Here is an 18,100-nt window from a genome sequence, read left to right on the forward strand (position 1 = left end):
CCAGTGGCCATGGCTCACGGGCCCAGCCGCTCCGTGGCATGTGGGATCTTCCCGGACCGGGGCACGAACCCGCGTCCCCTGCATCGGCAGGCGGACTCTCAACCACTGCGCCACCAGGAAAGCCCCAACAGACATCTCTTGAACGTCTACTCTATATAAAGGCAAACATACATCCAGGCACTGATACAGGAAACTTGAGCATCCTTACAGAGGACTCCCCTCGCCCACTCCTTCATTACCCACTCTGAGTTGATCATTTCTGTCTCATTCTGCTTCCTAAATATCTCCGTTGGCTAGTGTTGCCCCACATCCTCATGATTCCTGCCCTGATCATTTTCCTCCCACGCAGTGGGGTGGGAAGCAGCAGGAAGAGGATCTGTGAGAGTGTGACATGTGTTTTCCTTCCTTGCGGGGAGAGGTAGTGGTATTTTGGTCAGTAGCTTGTCAGGAATTAGAGAAAGAGGGTGATGGATTTAGTTTGAGTCATGCCGAGTTGAGTGAGGTACTATGAGACATCGTGCAGGCGTTGAGGGCTAATAAGCAGTTACTGTAATGGGTCTTTCAAGAGACAAGTCAGGAATGGAATAGGATAGAAATATTACATTCAATAAGGACACACAAGACAAATATTAATGAATACAAAAATAAAAGAAATGGGATCCATTGGTGGCGGTGGTCAAAGATGTAGGCGTAGAGACTTCCCAAAAGGAAAAGCAAAGAAATTGAGGAGGAGCCCTGACTGATACATATCAGTGCCTCAGGGACTAGAAGAGGAAGAGCCGATAAGGAAGACAGAAAGGGAACAGCCAAGCAAAATAGTAGGACAAGGAAGGAAGGACAAGAAAGAGAGTCCAGGAGTCCAAGAAAGAGAGTGAATAGTTAGCGTCAAATACTGCTGAGAGGTGTTGTAAGAGGAACCATGAGAAATCATTAGCCAGGACTCAGCATTTGAAAACACAAGTGTTTTTCCTAATTTTGATTTAATTGTATCATTCAGCTTTATAATTCATTTTTTAACATCTTTATTGGAGTATAATTGCTTTACAATGGTGTGTCAGTTTCTGCTTTATAACAAAGTGAATCAGAATTTTTTTTTTTAACAAAACGTAATAGCCTCTGCCATTCATCTGGCATTCCTCTGCCCTGCCTAAACAGGTTATTTGAAGTGTTTTGTTTGTCTTTGTATTTAAAATTCCAGGTCTTATTATTGATGCTTTTGGGGAGCTGAGAGACCAGCAGGAACAAGTACGAGAGGATATGGAGGTACCATTCTACTAAATCCCAACTTGATTTCCATTATCTCACAGCACATGGATTTTTTAAACAGTAGGTTCTACTCTTATTTAAGGCCAGCCCTAGGCAAAATTACCAACCATGATTGTTTTCCAAGCGGGCCCATCTACCAGCTCTGGGCATTTCTCCTGCTCCACCCTCTGTGCTCTGTACCCTACCACCACCCCACCACCCCCACCTGCTGCCTCCGCCATGCCCCAGGCTTAGGAAGGAGCAAGTACCCTCCACTAGGTAGAAGCTAGGTATGTGACACTCTGGAGAAGACGACTAACAGCCTAAAGCATGAAAGAGAGAAATATTTTAGTGTCTCTCAATTCAAGCAGAAATCCTCACCCTTTTGCTACCTGCCTGTAATGTCACGCCTACTCATGCCTTTTCTCCCTGTTATTCTTCTTAGACTAAATGTTTCATCTGTGGGATCGGCAATGACTACTTTGACACGACCCCTCATGGCTTTGAAACACACACCTTACAAGAGCACAACTTAGCCAACTACTTGTGAGTATCCTCGGTCAGCAAAGGTGATGGGGAACAGTGAGTAAAATACAGTTACGTCATGTAGTTCACGCTCTGCCAATGCCTTTTCCTCCTTGGTCTCCGGAAAGTAGAGGCAATTAGGAAAGAACTTGCAGGAGTCCCCACGAGCCCGTGTCTTTGTCCATATGCCCTGCCCCTCCCCTGTTCTGACTGGTAGATGTGCACTGCAGACTATTTCTGCTCCAAGCAAATGTCAGCCCCTCAACCTGGAATTAGATCCCATCCCTTCTCAATCACGGTCATATTAACTCCAGCAATTTTCCTCTCTGCTGAATTTTTCCTATCACCATATAATATTTTTTAATCCTAAACAAAGAAAAAAGGCTGTGACCCCACTTTTCCTACCAGCTGTTGCCCTGCTTCTTCCTTCCCTTCCAGCAAAACTGGAAAAGTGTGCATGTTCAGGGTCTCCAATCTCTCTCGTCCTACTCTCCTTGGAACCCCCTCCAGTCAGGCCTTCCTCTCAACCAACTCATATTTATTTGCTCTTGTCAAGGCGGCCCGTCACCTGCGTGCTGCTGAATTCCAGGGCAACTGAGTGAGAGTAAATATTTTTACTTTTCCATAACGTATCTTTGAGACACACAAAATTTCAATTCTGTATTCTTATAAGGTGATAAATTGGCCTACTAAGAATTATATGGTAAGAGTTTTGGTTACCATTTTATTGTTTACCTTAGGACTTTTTAAAAAAACAATAAAATGGTAGCCAAAATTCTTCCTCACAAGTGATCTTAGCTCAAGGTTTAAGGACCTCTCCTCACAAAGAGGCTGATTTTGAGATAAATGTATATTATTATTAGAAGATGATGGCGTATGTGGTCATGCCACGTTTCCCCTGTTCTGAAAGGTATAGAGTCAGTGTGATGCTGAACAAATCCTCTCTCCAGCTCACCTGACTTTGGTTTTCTAACCAAAGAATCTAATATTGTCTTTTTCTCAGTTGTTAAACCTTTGTTCCTCGTTCCAGGTTCTTCCTGATGTATTTGATTAATAAAGATGAAACAGAGCACACAGGTCAGGTGAGAAACACCTTAAGATAGAGCTTCCCCTTTCTACGTCAAGCCTCAGTAGAGCACAGGATATCTGAAATAGAGAGGTGACCCCCATTTGTCTCTTCTGTGCGTTTTCCCACTGCTTCCTGCATTGTTCCACCATCTCTTTGGGGACTTAAGAAGCCAAAATTCTAAGGCAACTGCCATCTATTCCAAAAGGCCCCCTTGGTTATCCTTCCCAGCAAACACTGACATTTTCTAAATCCTTATAGTTGCTGCTTCAGGGCAGAATAGCTGGAGGTGGGGAGAACGTTACAGAGAAAAAGACAATGCAAAGCTGAGTGGGTGGCTCCAACAAAGAGCAGGAGAGTCGGAGTAAAATGGTGAGACGACAGCCTAAGAAAGATAACGACCTCCTGTGTGGGTGACACAGGGATGCGGAGGTGTGGGTGTGACAGGGTGCGTGAAAGTATGTGTCAGAGGGATTCTGTGACTAAGTACGAAAAAGAAGTGTAAAGATAGAGAATAGGGGAGGAAAAGGTAGCTTACCAAATATTCAAACATCATTGGATTCGTATATTCTGCCTTCTACCAGTTACAGATGGCATGGAGTCAACCCTCTGCTAAATCTTTAAGTATTTTTAGTGGCGATCCTCGAGTTGGTTTCACTGTGGGGTTTTTGTTTGTTTTGGTAGGGGGGTGGTCAGAGGAAGGGAGAAAAGAAGGGAGAAACTTCTTGCTCCCAAAACAGCCTGAGCTGGGAACAGTGCAAGAAAGAATGTACCAGTTGGGCCCCATATTTATCCACATCAGTATTCCCAAAGGGAGACATATAGAGGGAAAATAAATTGGGTTCCAGCTTACTGTGGTTTATAAAGAAGTCTCCTCTGTTCCCGTTATTTCAGGAATCTTATGTCTGGAAGATGTACCAAGAAAGGTGTTGGGATTTCTTCCCTGCTGGTGACTGCTTCCGGAAACAGTACGAAGATCAGCTTGGATAAATGGGAATGAAAGAAGCCTCCACCATTCTGGACGGTCAATAAAAACCCTTCTCTTAACAGTTCTGCAACACATTTGAAAAGTGACATTTCCTAAATGCCTCCCTTACAAGGAAGTGTTTGTTACACATCTGTGATATTTTGGAATTGATTTGGCTTTTTGTATCTAATGGACGTACACTGTGCGAGATAACCTGTCAAAAGTGTTGAAAGAAAAAAGAGTACGGCACAGCTTCAAGGAAGCTCTAGTTGAAAGCCTTCAGGTTTCTCAGTTCTAACTAGTTCGTTGGGATGGCACCACTGAGGGAAGGGCTAGAGAAGCAGGAAGTTTGGGATGCATAATACCTGGAATTTTAAACACTTGAATTCCACATGATGGTACTCCACTAGTGACTCATGGTCTGTGAGCTACAAAAAAATCACTTTAAAACTGCAGTCTAATTTTTCCCATGGTACTTGCTAGTGAATGTATCCAGAATCAGCTTGAAAAGCTTTAAGCAGTTAAAGAAATAGAAACAAACAAACCGCCACTTTGTCGACACTGAAATATCGAGTAAGTGCCTTACAAAACCTCTTTAGATATAGCTATGCAAGTTTTTTACATTTATGTTCGAGACGGACAGTTCCATTAATTAGTTGTGTGGATCTTCTGTCTTACTTTATGAAACTGCACTCAAAGGTTATTCATATGATTTTTTTTTTTTCAGTAACAGCTTGTCAACTGCTGTTATTAGAGAAAAAAAGTACTGTACTGAAAACTCAGAAAAAAAATCTCAATCGTATGCCAAATAGAGTAACGCTTTATGGTCTCCCTTGTAAGTAGTGGAGCTGCTCTGTTTAGGTGAATCTCCTTAAATAAAATGAAGTGCCCACTGCAATAAAGTCATAATCACCAATTCATGGTTTGGCCTCTTGTAACGCACCCTTTCTGGATGATTTACAACCACCCTGTGGTGCTGGGAAAAGGGACAGGAGACTAACAAACAGCCCACGGCTCCCCGCACGAGAAAGAAAGGAGGAAAAAAAATCCACAAACCAGCGTTTGTTTATTTTGGCCAAATGCATGCCTGGTTGCTTAGCTCTCTTCATCAGCAGCACCTGCTATGCTGTAAAAATTGAGAGGAAGAAACTGGACACAAGGGCCGTAACATCTCCTGCCCTTAAGAAATCTATTCAATTACTAAGCCAGAGAACAAATGCAGCGAGCCTCTTACTGTCTCATTTCGGATTTGTTGAACATGGGGGAGGTAGGCGTCTACTGCTAAGCGTGATGGCCACACGGGCTCGGGCTGTGCTTGTAAACCAGCTGTTCTGGAAGGACAGCCTTGGGCCCGCCTTCCCTTACAAGGCAACCAAAATTGGCTTCAGGCACTTTTCATTTTCTTTCTCTCTCTCTTTTTTTTTTTCTTTCATCGAGTTTAGGAAATCATGCTGTCCAACCAATCTTCAAGCTCTTCCTCAGTAACATTTCTGGATATACTCGGTTGCTCAGATGCCACGTTCTTTCCTTCCAACGCAGACGGTTTTGCAGGATCTAAAAAAATAAAAGCGACGTTAACAACTTCACGTTAGTGCCAGAACCGAGGGTTAACGCTTCCCTGGGGTTTGATCCATGCTGGAAATCAGCCAAATTCTGACTTTGCTCACGATAAGGGGAAACGTTCTATTATTTTCCTGCTCCCTAAGAAGACCCAGTAATACCTAAACGAGTTCATAAATGGAGTAGAGATTTGCTCTCCTATTTATTTGGATGATGAATTTCACAGTTCACTAGTTTTTTTTTTTAAAGACTAACAGCTTAGTTTCCTGGAAACTAAAGCCATTAAAGGGTCCTGAATGCAGTGTATGGACGGGGCAGTCACTAGGCCTCTCCCTGTCAGATGGCCCGCCATCTAACAGAACATGCACAAATGAGGAAGTCTTCTTTTGTAAAAAAAAAAAAAAAAAAAAAAACCAAGATTGAAATAGCAAGCAAGAAGCACAAAGAACTGATCAACAGGCCTGTTCAGACAGTCGATTAAAAGGTCTGCTGCTGCACAGCTGAGGCCACGGGTATCGAAATGCCTTTTACAGCACGAGTTCAATTTGCAGCCCCGGGTTTAAGATTGCAATCAGGCAGGTAGCAGCTTTGGAAGCCCAGTATATCGAGTGAGAGCAATGTTGTCAGAAAGGTCAGCTCAGGGGGAAGCAGAGACGTGAGCACAGAAATAGATGTCAGTGGACAAGGCCAGATCGATGTCAGACACTGATGAAGATGTGTAGGGATGTGACAGAGGTGAAGCTATTCGCAGAAAAACACCAGAATCGAGAAGATGGATGGGGAATAAAATGAAAACCATACCTGTTTCTTCTTGGGCCACCTCCTCATCTTTCTCAGATTCCAGGTCCTGAGCTGTCTGGTCTGCTAAGATGTCACCTCTCTCTTTTACAGACGCATCTAAATTAAGCAGCAGATCTAGTTCTTCTTCCAAATAGTCTGCTGCCGACTGCAGTGGGGAAGCGGGGTTCTGAGAACCCTTGGAAGGGCCCGGTCCTAGGCTGTCTTTACCCAGGTACATGGGGCAGCCAGCGGCAGCAGATTTCAGCTCAGAGATGGACCCCTTTCCTCCAGGCCCAAAGGGCCCCTTTAACTGCATCCCTAGTCCCTTGCCATCATTATTTCTCTTTGGTTTCACCTGAGGAAGCTCTAAAGGAAGGGCAGTCTGAAAGAGAAGCACAGTATCTGAGTTAATGTGAGTCCTGCCGTATTTGCTTAAGCAGAAATGAAAGCAAAGGAAGCCATCAGACTTTGTGGAGTAGGAAACTCAATCCAGACAGGAAGGTCACAAAGTGTCTCCATCCAGGTCCTGCCAGCACCGCTCTTACTGCTGCAGGGGTAAGTGTGGGAGACCTCCCTACCGTGCCCACCTCAGCCATGTGCCAACCTGCTCAGAGCTGAAATCAAAAGGGCTGTGCACTCCTGTCACCAGCCTGAGAAAGGACAGTCCTGTAGGTCTATGTGAATGTATACTTAAGCCTGCGACGAGGCAAACGTTTGTAAAAAGTCACGGAGAAGTAATTAGCAGGTCGGATCTGTTCACTGTACCAAGATGCACAAATGCAGGAGATGAAGGAACAAGTGCACCAGGAAGACAAGAACGACCCTTAGGAACGGTATTTGAGTAAAAACTGCCAGACAGGAAAGAAAACACTCCATTTGATTACATTTGTAAAAACGCCCCCAACAGGCAAAACTAATCTCGAGTATGAGAAGTCAGGATAGTGGTCTTAGGGAAGTATTGCCTCGGCGGGAAGAAAGTGTTAAGTGCTGGGAACAAAGTCCAGCAGAGGAAGGGCGGGGAGGTGGGGCCCGGGGGGGGGGGGGGGGAGGTTCTGGGTGGTGGCGCGTTCCGATCCTTGATCTTCATGTGTAAAGACTTACGCACGCACGCACTTCTCTATGCGTTATAATTTAATAAAGTTAAACCCTCCCCCCAGGTGACTGTAATGTAGAGGAAGGCTGAGAACCACAGTTCTGGAGGGAGGCCTGTGGTGACCAGGCTGGCATCAGTGGGTAGGTTCAGAAGGAGGGTCAGCTGCTGTTGGAGGTGTTGTCCCCTTATTTGTACACTTAAGCACCCTGAGTAGATCCAGTTTGCTAACAGCTCCTCGGGGCTTTTAAGACCGCATGGCTTTACACAGGAACTTAAATATTCATCCAGCACCGTCACTGTGCAGGGCGAAGATGGGATGTGGTCCCCTGTTCTAATCCTGGAATCATTCAGCTGGTCTGCACTGGCCGGCTGGCATTGTCTTTGTTTGTTAACTCCCCGGGTGAGTCTAACACGCAAACACAGTTGAGAATAACCGCTCTACCTCATGAGAGGAGTGGGGAAACCTGGCTAGATAGTTAAAAGTTACTATTTACAAAAGTACAGTTATTTTATATCTCTCCTCCGAGGCCTGCCTCTGATAACATCATCCTTCACTTTCAAATGCTCACAACACTTCCCGTTTCTCTCCTCAATCCTGGGGCCCCCATCACCTTCATCTCAGTGTTTCCCTGATGTGTTCTGTTAACCACTCCTCATTGTGTGGGGTCAAACCAAGTATGTCAGGACTTTGACCATCTCTGGACAGCCAGAGGAAGAGGAGTGCTCACCCAATCACTAAGACAAGCCCCAATACCCCCAAACACTCCTAAAGAAGTCCCAGGGTGATTCCCCATCAGAGGCAAATGCGATCCTCTCTACTTCTCTGCCCTTAAGTGTCCTCCAGCCCTGGATTCTGCTCGCTGCCGAAATTTGACGTAAGTGCCACAGAGACAACTGGGTGGACGCCCACCGGGCGCACCTGCCCATGCTTAGGATTCATCACATCCAACTGCAGAACAGAACTGATCATCTTAGTTGCCGGGACTCTACTGACAACCAGCACTGCCTGGGGTTTCACTTTTTAACAAAATCCAATCTAGCCACAATTCAATTTCAAAGTTCCTTCTGGTATAGCCCTCGGGCCCCTCCTCTCTCAGCTACCTTACCACTGATATCTCCCGAATTTAGATTTCCAACCCTTGATTCTGAACTATAAATTTCTATATCCAACTGACTAATATTTTCACTCTGACATCTCAGAGACACAAACCCGTAATGTCCAAGCCTCACCCTTCCTAATACTAGCTACCACTGAGTTGCACAGGCTGGAAAACCTAGACAATTCTTTCCCTGCTCCCTCTCCATTTCCAGTATTTCACCAAGTCCCGTTAATTTTCCTTTTGTAATACACCGCTTGGTACAGTCCAGTTCCCTGCCATCTCTACCATCATTCGCCTGGTCCAAGCTACAGGATTACTCACCTGAACCATGCAGTGCCCTCCTAATTTGCCTCCCCTCGTCCACTCTACTCTTGCATGGGTGTGCATGCGCGGATTTACCCTAAACACAGACACCGCCGTACAGTCCTCTCTCCATTCTGCAGCCAGAATGTTCCTTGTTACTGCTATTGTTATTAGCACAGTTAATGCAGATCTGACTGGGTCACTCTTCTTTAAATCCCAACTCAAATGTTCTTACACTTTGGATCTCGGCTTATCTGTCACTTCTTCAGGAAAGCCATTCCTAATCACACCAAAGTCGATCAGGTTCACTATTACATATTCTCACAGCATACTGTCCTTCCCCTTCACAGGACTTATCATTTGATAACTTGCTCAATACCCGTCTTTCCCAATAGATTAAGCTCCATGAGGGCAGGAACCATGCCTGTCTGTTCACCACGGTAACCGTAGTGCCTAACACAAAGCCTGGCACATAAACATTTTGAGTACAATACAAGGCAGACTCTATACTTTTACATTTCATTCAGTTCTATTACATTTGATCCTTTAAAATGTTTCAAATATAAAATGAAAAAAAAAAAACCTTTAAAAAGTATTTCATTCTCCCTCAAAACTTTATGAAATTCTACCTGATACAAAACGCTCAGCTTGATGAAAGGAAACGCTGAGTCTGAACCATCCTGCAGGGGGATATTTTTCATTCTTCTTCTTCTCCTGCCCTAATTCATACCAGCCTCAGCATGCTGTCAGGGTTTTTACCTGGACCAATTCAGCAGCAACATTGAGTCGGAGTGAGAGAGGCAGTTCTTGAAGGGCTCGAACCAATGACTCACAGTCCACATAAAATGCTGAATTCTATATAAAAAAAAAAAGATAGATTATTGATCAAGATGATTACATATGGGGCTTCCCTGGTGGCGCAGTGGTTGAGAGTCCGCCTGCCGATGCAGGGGACACGGGTTCGTGCCCCAGTCCGGGAGGATTCCGCATGCCGCGGGGCGACTGGGCCCCTGAGCCGTGGCCGCTGAGCCTGCGCGTCCGGAGCCTGTGCTCCGCAACGGGAGAGGCCACAACAGTGAGAGGCCCGCGTGCCGCAAAAAAAAAAAAAAGATGATTACATATGACCTTTCAGAAATAAAAGAGCACAAGACGATAGGTAGTAACTGTAAATAAATCATCTATTACTTTTAGCTGGGAGTAATCAGATCATAAATCACACTTGAGATAGTTCTAATTTCTACCATCTCTGCATTAAGATAAGCAAAACCAAAAGCACCTTCCTGAGCCACGGCTCAGGCTGCCAGAGCAGCAGCAGGGTGGTGATCACCTCACATCAAGGCTGCACGGAAACCTGGAACCTGCGGATGCTCTTGGAATTACTGAAAAAAATTCAAAGCACTTAATGCAATCTAACTGGACATCTCCCCCCAGATTCAGATGGCTGGCCTTCAGGAGAGCAGGGAAGAGCTGTCTCAGCAGTCAGATGGGGAGGACAGTCACAGCCAAAGAAGCCCATGGGGTATACGCTTAACTGGACATCTCCCTCAGATTCAGATGGCTGGCCTTCTGGAGAGCAGGGAAGAGCTGTCTCAGCAGTCTGATGGGGAGGACAGTCACAGCCAAAGAAGCTGATGGGGTATACGCTTAACTGGACATCTCCCCCAGATTCAGATGGCTGGCCTTCAGGAGAGCAGGGAAGAGCTGTCTCAGCAGTCTGATGGGGAGGACAGTCACAGCCAAAGAAGCCCATGAGGCATACGCTTCTCTCTCTTCCAACCAGAAAGCAGAGGATGGAAATTTACCCTCCAGCTGGTAGCACTCTGCGTGAGGCCAACACTATAAGTCCCTTGAACTCCCTTCCCGTGCACAGACGCAAAATCCCATCTAGGCAATGCCCTCGCAAATTGACCATGTCTGAGAAAACGTTCCAGGCTATCGCATGACCCCTAACGGCTGTTTCTAGGTGCCCCGGCCACCCAAGAGAAGGAAAAACTAAAAGGTGGCTGCCACATTAGAGGCAGACACCACGGACCACCTTGTCTACCAAGGACTATCACAGACCCAGGTAGAACCATGACTTACGCTGCAATCACTGATTTCAAGTTAGAGAACAACACCCAGGGGTCATAGAGTCTAATCTCCCTTCCACTGTAAGGATGCCTTGGGTAGATGAGTTTATAATGACTGGAGGTGGGGAGTCGTTCCTGGTGCTCTCAAGTAGAGCGCCAACACTAAATGCAGACCCACTCAAACCCCTGAGCCTCACAACAGCAGTACACAGGGGTCAAAAGAAGCAATACAGCTTTTCAACTGCCCTTCTGAAAGTTTCCGGAGATGGCTAGCTCTAAGGTAAGCAAGGTTGGCAGCAGCAGATGTGGCCCCTCACCCTGGAAAAAAAGGAACTTACATCTAAAAACATAGAGTATTTAGGGAGCAGGAGAGTGGGAAATGCACTACATGTGCAGGCCTTGCCTCAGTCCTGCACTCAGCACATCAAGTGTTTGATCAAGACCAGGACGGCCAGTCTTTGTTTCGAAGTGTGGAGAAGACCTCTCAAACCACTAGAAAAGTGGGATCCTGAATGCTTAACCCACGAGTAAGTCACCACATTACAAACTGGAAATCTCACCCTTCCCACTGCCAAGGTGTCTGCAGAGTCACCCGGGTAGACCCCCTGCTTTCAGCCTATAAAAGAGCAAGAACTTTCCATCCACAATGCCTGCCAACCATTCACATGCTGCTGTCTCAGCTCTCTGGAGAAGGCCCACTGAGACGTGCAGGGGTCCAGCTAGAAGTGCCCAAACTTCCTCCCCCCTTTTGCATCATGTGTGACACGGCTACAAGGTATATCGTTAACAATGAAAAGTCCGTGAGATCCAGGGAATGGCCAGGCTGTGCTTATGTGCTGAGTCCCAAGTGATGGACCTCCAGCTGCTGGAGTGTCTCCTTTCCCCACGTCTCCAATTCCCACCCACCATCCAAGGCCCAGGTGATAGGGCACCGCCTCCATGAGGACCTCAAGACACTTCAGCCCAGCACAGTGATTTCTCCTCGTCTCCCTGCAGCAGTCCTAGAGCCTAGAACCTACCATCAAACACCACCGTGTAAGAAGACTTCCCCTTTTTTGTCACCAGTTTGTCCGCTAAAGGGCTACAGCTGAAGGCCTTAGATATAAAGGGAGCTGAAGTGAATTGCTTGTAATAGTAAAGTGTGAATTTGAAAATAGATTTAATTGGAATAACCACCATGAATTAGCTTTTTTGCTCCATGTTGTAAATAACTGGTGGGTCATCTCTGCCCGGACAGCCCCATCCCCACATCCACCTGGCCAACGCTGACAGTCACTCACAGTTGGAGCACGCAGCCTGGCCACCCCAGCGCCTCCTCTCCTGCAGACTCGGAGGCTGGGGGCAGGAGGCCAGCCTTGACTGTTAGAACAAAGTCCCTCCAACCCCACTTCTCCGCCATCAGTGTGCGCACAGACTCGGTGGTGAGAATCTATTCCTGAAGGTTCCTCCCTGTCCAGGAAGCCAATCAGACTCCGAGTCTCAGTGTCTGTGTAAAGGTACACCATTTGGTGAGGAAGGAACCTACTAGAAACTCCACTTACAGCCTCTGATCAGACCATTGCACCTTCCTCGAGAGCTCCAGCACTCACTGTGCACATTCATTTGGGTACTCAGGGACCACGGGGACACTTTACAGTGGAAGTGCCCAGATCAGGCGACACTTTAGAGAAAGCTGGGGCGCTTTCCATGTACAGAGCATCAGGCCTCATTCAGAACTGCGCTCTCAGGGGTGGGCCCGAGTGTTCCCTTAAGAGCCACGCACTCAGGAACCACGGCGGGCCACCCACTGCTCAGTGGTTGCTCGAGGAAGCTCTACTGACTAAATAAGTCACTAGTCAACACAACTGAAAAATGGAATGAAAGAAAAAGCTTCAGATGATTTTCAAAAAATAATGGACCTAATTTTTTCACCCTCAGCTCTCCTCCCACCCATTCCCTCCTCACATGTCCCCACACTGTCCAAAGGACAGGTCTGAAAACGCCATTCATGGACTGAAGGGACCAACTCCCCTGCGGTAATGGGGCCAACACGGCTGAAGCAGGGACCCTGACTGCCAGGCCACCTTCCCCTCACCCTGCATGTGAGCCACAGAGACACGAAGGCAAGTCACAGGGACAGCACTGGGCCCTCTCCCATCAGGGTGCCCTCTGGGGCCTCCGCCAGGACCCACTGGCAAACTCTTCACTGCTTCATGTCACTGGCTGTGCTGGGGACAGAGAAGCACAAGAGGAACAACTGATAGATAGACAGGTAGATAGACAGATTCTTCTCTTCTTTTTCTCTCTCAAGTAAGCAAAAATAAAGAGAACCGAGTGAGGAGAGATGTGGGACACAAAACAGTGCCGGCGGCGAAGTGATGGATGCAGTTTGGGATGTGTCCTACTAATACCTCAACTCAAGATGCTCACAATCAAGCTTGCCTTCTCTCGCTCCATCGATCAGCACTGCTCACCTCATCAGCGTGCTGGGAAGCTTAGCGCCCCTGCGAATCTTTCTTGTCCTCATGTCTCACGTCTGGCCCGTGACGCAATCTACCACGTCCTCCAGTCCCATCTGCCAGTGAACCGTCTTCCCTCTCACGGCCCATGCTGTCGGCCCACGTCCCCTCCAGTTCACCCAACGTAATATCCTCCTACCTGCTCTCCCAGCCTCCAGCCTCTGACCTCTTCGGTCCCTCCTTCCCAATATTGCGGAGGTCCAGTCTAGCCATTTCCATTGTCTTGCTAAACAGTAATAAGTAACAGTAGTAATAAGAGCTAATTTTGAGTGTTTCCTCTGTGTCAGGAACTGCACAGAAGGACTTTTATTTATAATCTAATATAATCCTCATGACAACTCTGAGTTACATTTTATTATTAGTTCCATTTTCCAGATGAGAACTAGTATTTACGCTCAGGTTTGCATCTCTGAAGTCTATGCTCTGACCCACAGGCTAAACTGCCCCTAGATAAAAATGAAGACCAGGGCTTCCCTGGTGGCGCAGTGGTTGAGAGTCCGCCTGCCGATGCAGGGGACACGGGTTCGTGTCCCGGTCCGGGAAGATCCCACATGCCACAGAGCGTCTGGGCCCGTGAGCCATGGCCGCTGAGCCTGCGCGTCTGGAGCCTGTGCTCCGCAACGGGAGAGGCCACAACAGTGAGAGGCCTGCGTACCGCAAAAAAAAAAAAGACCAAACCAACCACTGGTACTAAGTGGCCCAGACCCACCCTGGAAGCCGCCTCTTCTGAGAATCCACACTCCAGCTACACTCCAGCTATGCTCCCGACTCTGAGCACAGCCTGGTCTTTCAGATCTCATCATTCTCCTGTTGTTCCCCAGACAGAACCTACCAGAACATACTCATCCACCAAGGCCCATTCAAATGATCTTTGTCCCATGCTCCTACTCTCAATCACTTCCAGCCCAAAGCAGCTTTCTCCCACAGTATTATGTTCATTCATTTATTATACCACTTATTTTATGTTGCATTCTTTTTCATTTATCATGTAAATATTTACCAACCATCTAGTATGTGTCAGCCACTGTGCTAAGGTAAGGGACCTAGGGCGATGAACAAGCATGGTCTCTGTCTCATTCATCTTCCAATAAGCTACATCTAATAAAATATCTAATAAAGAACATGTGTTTTGATAAATAAAGAACCTTAGAATTATTTGAAACTCTCAGGGTAACAAAATGTTCTCTGACAGCCAACATGGTGCAAAGGAGTTGAAATGGGAGTTGTTTGGCTTTCACTGAATTCCTCCATGATCTGCGTTCGTCTGTTTACAACTTGTGCTACAATTCTAAACCATACTCAGGTACATGCCCCAACAGACCCAAGCAAAAACAAATATTTTTAATTCCCAAATTTTTCTATATTATAAAACATACTCTTTGTACAGGAACAGGAAGTCATTTTACAAGTCACTTCCCTCCCCTCTGTCTTTAAGTCAATGTCCGTCCCAAACAACTGAACGTGAAGCCAGCCCACCTGGGGGTGTGAGCCACCTACTGTGTGCGTACTGAGCTGACAGCGGAATGGGGAGGAAGGTCCCGCCCTTTATCCGTCAGGTCTGCTGCCCGGTCTCCTGTCTGAAGCTGTGGGCAGGCTGTCTGATCACTGTATCAGATAGTATGCTCCAGCCCCGGAGTCGGAAGCAAATGCCACGCCAGCACTTACTCACCCTCTGTGCATTTTAAAAAGGGTGAGAATACCTGTCGTCTCTCGTACGGAAAGGTTCAGTGAAATCCTGCCTGGAGAATCATCAAAACTCCTTGGGAGGAAAATATGGCAGGAGTACAAAGCAAATAAAGTGTGTGGGTGTTATGGATTCACTGAAAGACTTCTATGATACTTGTTCTTATTTTATAGCTTTATTCTCCTAATCATAGAAGAAGAGTTATTTAAAACTATAAAGTTAAGGATTTTCTTACCTAACACCAAAACAGTGTGGGAGAAATAAATTAATTCTCAAGCCTTAGATGAATTTTCACAGAAAGGGAAAAGAAGGAAGGCCAAATGGCAAGGTAATCCACGCAAAATCGTGACTATAAACTTTCAGCCCTACAACCCAGTCTATATGAACTATAGTCATATATGAGCTATATAAGTAGTTCACATAGATGGCCAGGTATAAAGGTCAACTCCGGCTCCAAGAGCCTGTATAATTTAAGCTCCCTGAAAACTTTCTGAGCAATTTAGGTCACTGAGGCTGAACTGTACATGAATGACTAGACTCTCCTCTATGTGAAGTCTCCATCGCAACAACAACGTGAAAGGTGCTGGTCTCCAGCCTTGAGAAGAGCCAATCCACACTGCAGACAGCGCTTCACCTTACCTGTTTGGGGCAGGAAGCTTCACTATCCCACTCTTTCTCCTCGGCAAACCGGAACTGTGAGAAGGAGTCCCCTGGGAATAGAAAAACCATACGATTTTATGTCAAAGCCAAAAGGAAAACACTCAGTTCTCTCAATTTCCCTTTGGAAGTAAAAGTGCTGTTTCTGAAGAGCTGACCATCCCAAACTCAGTGATATCATTCAACAGAAGGTCCTGGCTTCCGCATCTTTCCACATCATCTGTGCATAGTGGGTACTTGAAAATACTATTGGCAAGTGTATTCATTGCTTCATTCAACTCTCAATAAGCCACCATCCGACAGGCTTCTTGAGAGACAACTGAACAGTCCAGGCCTGCAGACATGGCCATCTCCCCATATTTAGCATATTTTCATCTCATCTGCTTAATATATGCAAGGAAACTTACATTTATGATGTTGGGGGTGGGCATAAGCAGAAAAGGAAGGAGAAAAGCAGAACTGAAGGAAAGCAGTTCTCAACTGATCCACAATATGACAGACTTAAAATATCTCTTTGAGGCGAGGTTACCAATCTGAACCATCTCTCTAAAAATCACCTGGCTAGAATGTCAGATACAAAATGAAACTCAAAGAATGTGCATCAGGTTAGCTAATGTGAATCGTGGTGCACTGCTCTGAGCTCTTGGAATAAAGGAAAATGAATCAAGACAAACAAGCTTGACGGATGATTCCGTACAGCGAGCTTTGACACAAAGCTTATTTTGTACATATGTACTTATCTGGTTATTTGCATTAAGAATAGCCAATTTATAAAGAATTACTTTTCCACCTAGCTTTCAGGATCCTCCAGAATGTGATCCTACCTCATTAACCCACATTTGCTTCCTATTTCTTGACTTCCTGCTCCCGAGAGCCGCTTTTCACATTCTGAACATACTTCATTTTCTACCCTATCCTCATTTCTTTTTTAATCCTTCTCCCTTGTCTGGAAGGCCCACACACTTCTACCCATTCATATCCTATCTATACTTTAAGACTCAGGTACAGGCCCACTTTCTCCTCCTATGATATCTCTCAGGTTATTTAACCATAGAATCCATTCTTTACTTCTAACTTAAAAGAAGGGGGAAAAGAACTGAAGAATCCTGAATTAAAGAGACAAAGACAAAATCAGAATCTACACCATACCCCCAGCATTTCCAAAACACATGGATCATAACATTTTAACACTTGACAAGATCAAATTCTAGGTAAAAAAGACCAAGAACATCACTCTTTATCATGAGAAAGGGTAAAATCACTACCATTAGTCATTGGCAAATCAACCTTGATCCCTCAAAAATTATGATATAAAGAACCTGAGTAATATAATTAATAATGTCTTGTCTGTGCATGTGGATGTATAAGTGTATTGTGATTATATGTGGGTAGTTTATAAATATTTGTGCAATATTAACATTTTAAAAGGACAATAGAAAGGCTACAAAAAACCTTTCAAAAAATCCTAAAATGTAGCAGTTAGACAAACCATATTTGCTGGTGATAAACATTTGTAGCACATATAGGCAAAGAGCCTGTCTCTTACATACAAAGAGAGCTTTTGCAAATCAACCAGAACAAAACCACCTAGTAGGAAAACAGGAAAAGGGGTGAGAATAAGAAAGGAAGTAAGGATCAAGGAGGAATAGGACAGCTTTACAAAGTCTGAGGCAAAGCAGTGAATCAGCTCAATCTCTGATTCTGACTAAAAGAAGCAAAAGTTAATCCTTTGTGGAGGAAAATGACATTATCAATAACCTAGAATTATCTCTACTATATTTTATACACAGTATCCAAAATTCAGGTGTATCAGGAGATGAGACCAAGATGACAGAAAACTAAGAGAGAGGGGAAAACAAACAAACAAAACCCAATCAAAAAATGGACAGAAGACCTAAATAGACATTTCTCCAAAGAAGACATACAGATGGCCAAAAAGCACATGAAAAGACGCTCAACATTGCTAATTATTAGAGAAATGCAAATCAAAACCACAATGAGATATCACCTCACACCAGTCAGAATGGCCATCATCAAAATGTCTATAAACAATAAATGCTGGAGGGGGTGTGGAGAAAAGGAAACCCTCCCACCCTGTTGGTGGGCACGTAACTTGGTGCAGCCACTACAGAGAACAGTATGGAGGTTCCTTAAAAATCTAAGAATAGAATTACCATATAACCCAGCAATCCCACTACTGGGCATAAACCCAGAGAAAACCATAATTCAAAAACCATAATTCAAAAAGACACATGGCGGGCTTCCCTGGTGGTGCAGTGGTTGGGAGTCCGCCTGCCAATGCAGGGGACACGGGTTCGTGCCCCGGTCAGGGAAGATCCCACGTGCCGCGGAGCAGCTGGGCCCGGGAGCCATGGCCGCTAAGCCTGCGCGTCCGGAGCCTGTGCTCCGCAACGGGAGAGGCCACAACAGTGAGAGGCCCGCGTATCACAAAAAAAAAAAAAAAAAGACACATAGTGCCCCAATGTTCATTGCAGCACTATTTACAATAGCCAGGACATGGAAGTAACCTAAATGTCCATCAACAGAGGAATG

At 45.6% G+C, this 18,100-nt stretch overlaps 2 protein-coding genes across 2 annotated transcripts in view; one reads left to right on the forward strand and one right to left on the reverse strand.

Annotated features, from left to right (window-relative positions):
• Nucleotides 1-3,841, forward strand: part of RYR3 (ryanodine receptor 3) — a 381,491-nt gene extending 377,650 nt beyond the window's left edge. The window contains exons 99-102 of the mRNA XM_024732458.1: nucleotides 1,199-1,263; nucleotides 1,691-1,791; nucleotides 2,801-2,852; nucleotides 3,731-3,841. Coding sequence (XP_024588226.1) covers nucleotides 1,199-1,263; nucleotides 1,691-1,791; nucleotides 2,801-2,852; nucleotides 3,731-3,826 — 314 coding nt within the window. The 3' untranslated portion in view covers nucleotides 3,827-3,841. The remainder of the gene's footprint in view (nucleotides 1-1,198; nucleotides 1,264-1,690; nucleotides 1,792-2,800; nucleotides 2,853-3,730) is intronic.
• Nucleotides 1,088-16,089, reverse strand: AVEN (apoptosis and caspase activation inhibitor). Its single transcript, XM_024732606.1, has 5 exons — nucleotides 16,077-16,089; nucleotides 15,530-15,600; nucleotides 9,399-9,494; nucleotides 6,165-6,525; nucleotides 1,088-5,357 (listed from the first exon to the last, which is right to left on the reverse strand). The coding sequence occupies exons 1-5, from the start codon at nucleotides 16,087-16,089 to the stop codon at nucleotides 5,242-5,244; spliced, it is 657 nt and encodes a 218-aa protein (XP_024588374.1). The 3' UTR covers nucleotides 1,088-5,241.
• Between the last annotated feature and the right edge of the window lie 2,011 nt (nucleotides 16,090-18,100).

This window comes from Neophocaena asiaeorientalis, unplaced genomic scaffold (assembly GCF_003031525.2).
Source record: "Neophocaena asiaeorientalis asiaeorientalis breed wild unplaced genomic scaffold, Neophocaena_asiaeorientalis_V1.1 scaffold119, whole genome shotgun sequence".
Taxonomy (NCBI): domain Eukaryota; kingdom Metazoa; phylum Chordata; class Mammalia; order Artiodactyla; family Phocoenidae; genus Neophocaena; species Neophocaena asiaeorientalis.